Below are 2,794 nucleotides of genomic sequence, written 5' to 3' on the forward strand. Positions count from 1 at the left end.
GGCACTATGATGTGGTGACAGTGACCAAGTCTGCTTCACTAACAGCCTTCCTCACCCGGGGCCAAGCGGAGGGCCCAGGCCAGCCTGCCCTAGATCTGCACTCCGGGAAAGCGGGCCCAAGCCTGGGTTACCCCTTAGGAACCGGCCGCCGGGGCCCGCCCAGACTGCTGCAGGATGCCGGGGGGCTGTCCCCACACAGCAAGAGGCCTGGGAAATCCCCAGGGAAAGGGCGGTGGTGGCCGGGTTGGAGGGGGGCCAACGCCATTCAGCAGAATAAGCGGAGGCCGACTCAGGTGTCAGCGTATGCTGTGGCTGTCATGTCAGGCGGGTCACCTCATCCCAGGCCCTTACTTCACAGGGCTGTCGTGACATTGAGATGGACAGAAGTGTCACCCGGTGTGCTGTTCAACAAAGGTGGCTTCCCAGAGGAAGGAGGCTGAGCCTCTCCTAGGCCAGCAAAGGGTGGGCGACTCTGGGATGAGGCTCCCAAGATGAGAACGACACCTGCTCTCTCACAGGACAGAGCTGCCGGGCGCTGGCAGGACCCACTGGGGCAGGAGCAGTGGCCCAGGCCCCTCCCGTCTGCCCATCTCACAGAAACGCTGGCCAGGCCCACGATGGCCGGCAGAGCTGGCAGCCGCCTGGCAGAGCGGGACAACCACCGCAGCAAACGGCGCTCCGGCACTCCAAGGTCGCCCCCACCTACCTGGCCCCGGGCCTCCTGGATCTTCTCGTGCAGGCGCTGCCGCAGCACGTCCAGGGCAAAGAGGGAGTCGGGCTCTGCGGCCAGCCCACCTGCAAGGAAGGAGTCGGAGGACTGGAAGGGGGCTGCCTCCCCCACCTTACCGTCCCCTCCCCAGGCCCAGCTTCAAGGCCTGAGTCTCCTGCACTGCCCTCCCCCTGGTGGCCACGGGTGGATCTGCACAGCAGTTCCAATAAATGCCACTCCGCCCCTTCAACGCGGATTGGTCCCCAGGACACTCTCCAGCACAGGACATCCTCGCGTCCTTGTGCGTCATGAGAAAGCGCTCCAACAGGTCAAGCCGCACCAGCTTCCCTCTTCGGCTTCACTGCCCGTGGTCCCCCTGAACAAGTCAGCTCTCACGACTCCCTCTCAGAAGCTTGAGGGCAGTGACGCCCTCCAAGCCAAGCTGCTCTAGGTCCTCACAGCCTTGCCCCTTGCCAGATCCCAGTCACCACCCGGCCTGGAACCGCCATGCACTTCCTGGGATCCCAGCCACCCACAGCGCCCCTGTGATCTGCCCCCTGAAGCTCACCCTTTGGGACATCTCCCATTACCCCACCGTGCCTAGCGGTATCTTTTCTTACGACCAGAGAGGACCACGTCTGCATGGATCCCCGCCGGCCCTGCCCAGCATCCCAGAGCTCCACACCTGTGGGGCCCCCCGTGGAGCCGGAGGCCTCCTCGTCCTTCGCTGCGGCTGGCTTCCCGGCTCTGGAAGCTGCCAGAGACTTCTCCCCCAGGGTCTGGGCCCTGGGCTCCGCAGCCTTCTCCTCCCGCTCACGGGATTTCTTCTGTGGTCTCTTCCTCTTCTTTTTGGGGGGTCTGGCAGTTTCTGAGCCTTGAGTTTTGCCAGCTGAAATACAAAATGAGAAAGAGCTATTGTCCCAATTTCTGTGACCCATTCAACAGGCCTTGTAAAGGCTTTGATCCCAGAGGGATGCTGAAGGAAAGCGAATTCGAATGGAGGGTCTGGAGACCCGTATCCACAGAGCTCAGAACCACAAACTGCCCAGGGAGAGCAGACTGGCCACGCACGTCAAAACTCTGAGAAACAGCCACACGCTTGACCCAGCCGTCGGCTGTGAGAATTCATCCCGAATATGCACAAAGATGTGGCCTCGGAATGTTCACCGCGACGCTGTTGGAAAAAAAACAACTAGGAAAACCTGAATCTCCATCTACGGGGACAAATTCTGGCACCGCTATATGACCCGCTATGTAGCCATCAAAATTAATGACACAAGCTTTCATTTTAAGAACCGGAGAAAACGTTTACATTTTAAATGGAAAATATGGTACGAATTACTTTAATAAATTATTACTCATAGAAAAAAATGACTAGAAATACACAGCCCTAAGTTGTAACTGATCGATGAGAAAACTCACTTTTTCTAACCTCCTCTAACGAGCGCGTTTTCCTTGTATAGAGTCGCTTTTCCTCTGCCAGGTCCGTGCCAACCCGCTGCCCTCCCCCCCTCCTGGCTCAGGCATGCTGACGACCCAGCTCCCCGCAGGCCAGTGAGCCTGTTTCGCCTGCGGTGCACCCACTTCCCGCAGGTAGCCTGTCACCCCTGCCAGGTCAACCCGCGCCGCGGGAGCCATCTTCTGCCTTCCTCGTCTACACAATGCGCATCCCACAAGGTCACTTCCTCCGAACCCCGGCTGTACTTCCTGCCCGCTGGGCGGATGGCGTGGAAGCCCTCGGACCCCCAGGCTGATGTCCCCGACAAGCAGGGAAACACCGGTGGCTTTAAACATCACATATTTCTTCCTAGTATTTTGTGTGCTTGTCTCACGCGTCCACCCGAGGCTCTTCGGGATGCGGTATCGGGGAGACACAGGCTCCGCAGCGGCAGGCAGTGGGGGCGCCCCCTTCCGAAGCCCCCCCAGTACGGGCCCCGGGCTGCGCTTTACCCGACTTGCGCCTCTGCGGCTCCGGGCTGGGCTGGGCGCAGATCCTCCTGGCCAGGCCCTGCAGGTAGGCGTCCTTGGCGAGCAGAGAGGCCATGGCCGGAGGCCCGGGGGGCGGCCGGGGCCCACTCGGGGTCC

General features: G+C 60.7%; 1 protein-coding gene across 1 annotated transcript in view; it reads right to left on the reverse strand.

Moving 5' to 3' along the window:
• The window catches only part of SURF6 (surfeit 6), a 16,102-nt gene extending 13,314 nt beyond the window's left edge, over positions 1 to 2,788 (reverse strand). Inside the window, exons 1-3 of the mRNA XM_011369997.1 lie at positions 2,660 to 2,788; positions 1,395 to 1,598; positions 596 to 795 (exon numbers count right to left, since the gene is read on the reverse strand). Coding sequence (XP_011368299.1) covers positions 596 to 795; positions 1,395 to 1,598; positions 2,660 to 2,753 — 498 coding nt within the window. The 5' untranslated portion in view covers positions 2,754 to 2,788. The remainder of the gene's footprint in view (positions 1 to 595; positions 796 to 1,394; positions 1,599 to 2,659) is intronic.
• Between the last annotated feature and the right edge of the window lie 6 nt (positions 2,789 to 2,794).

The sequence above is a fragment of the Pteropus vampyrus genome, unplaced genomic scaffold (assembly GCF_000151845.1).
Source record: "Pteropus vampyrus isolate Shadow unplaced genomic scaffold, Pvam_2.0 Scaffold157, whole genome shotgun sequence".
Lineage (NCBI taxonomy): Eukaryota > Metazoa > Chordata > Mammalia > Chiroptera > Pteropodidae > Pteropus > Pteropus vampyrus.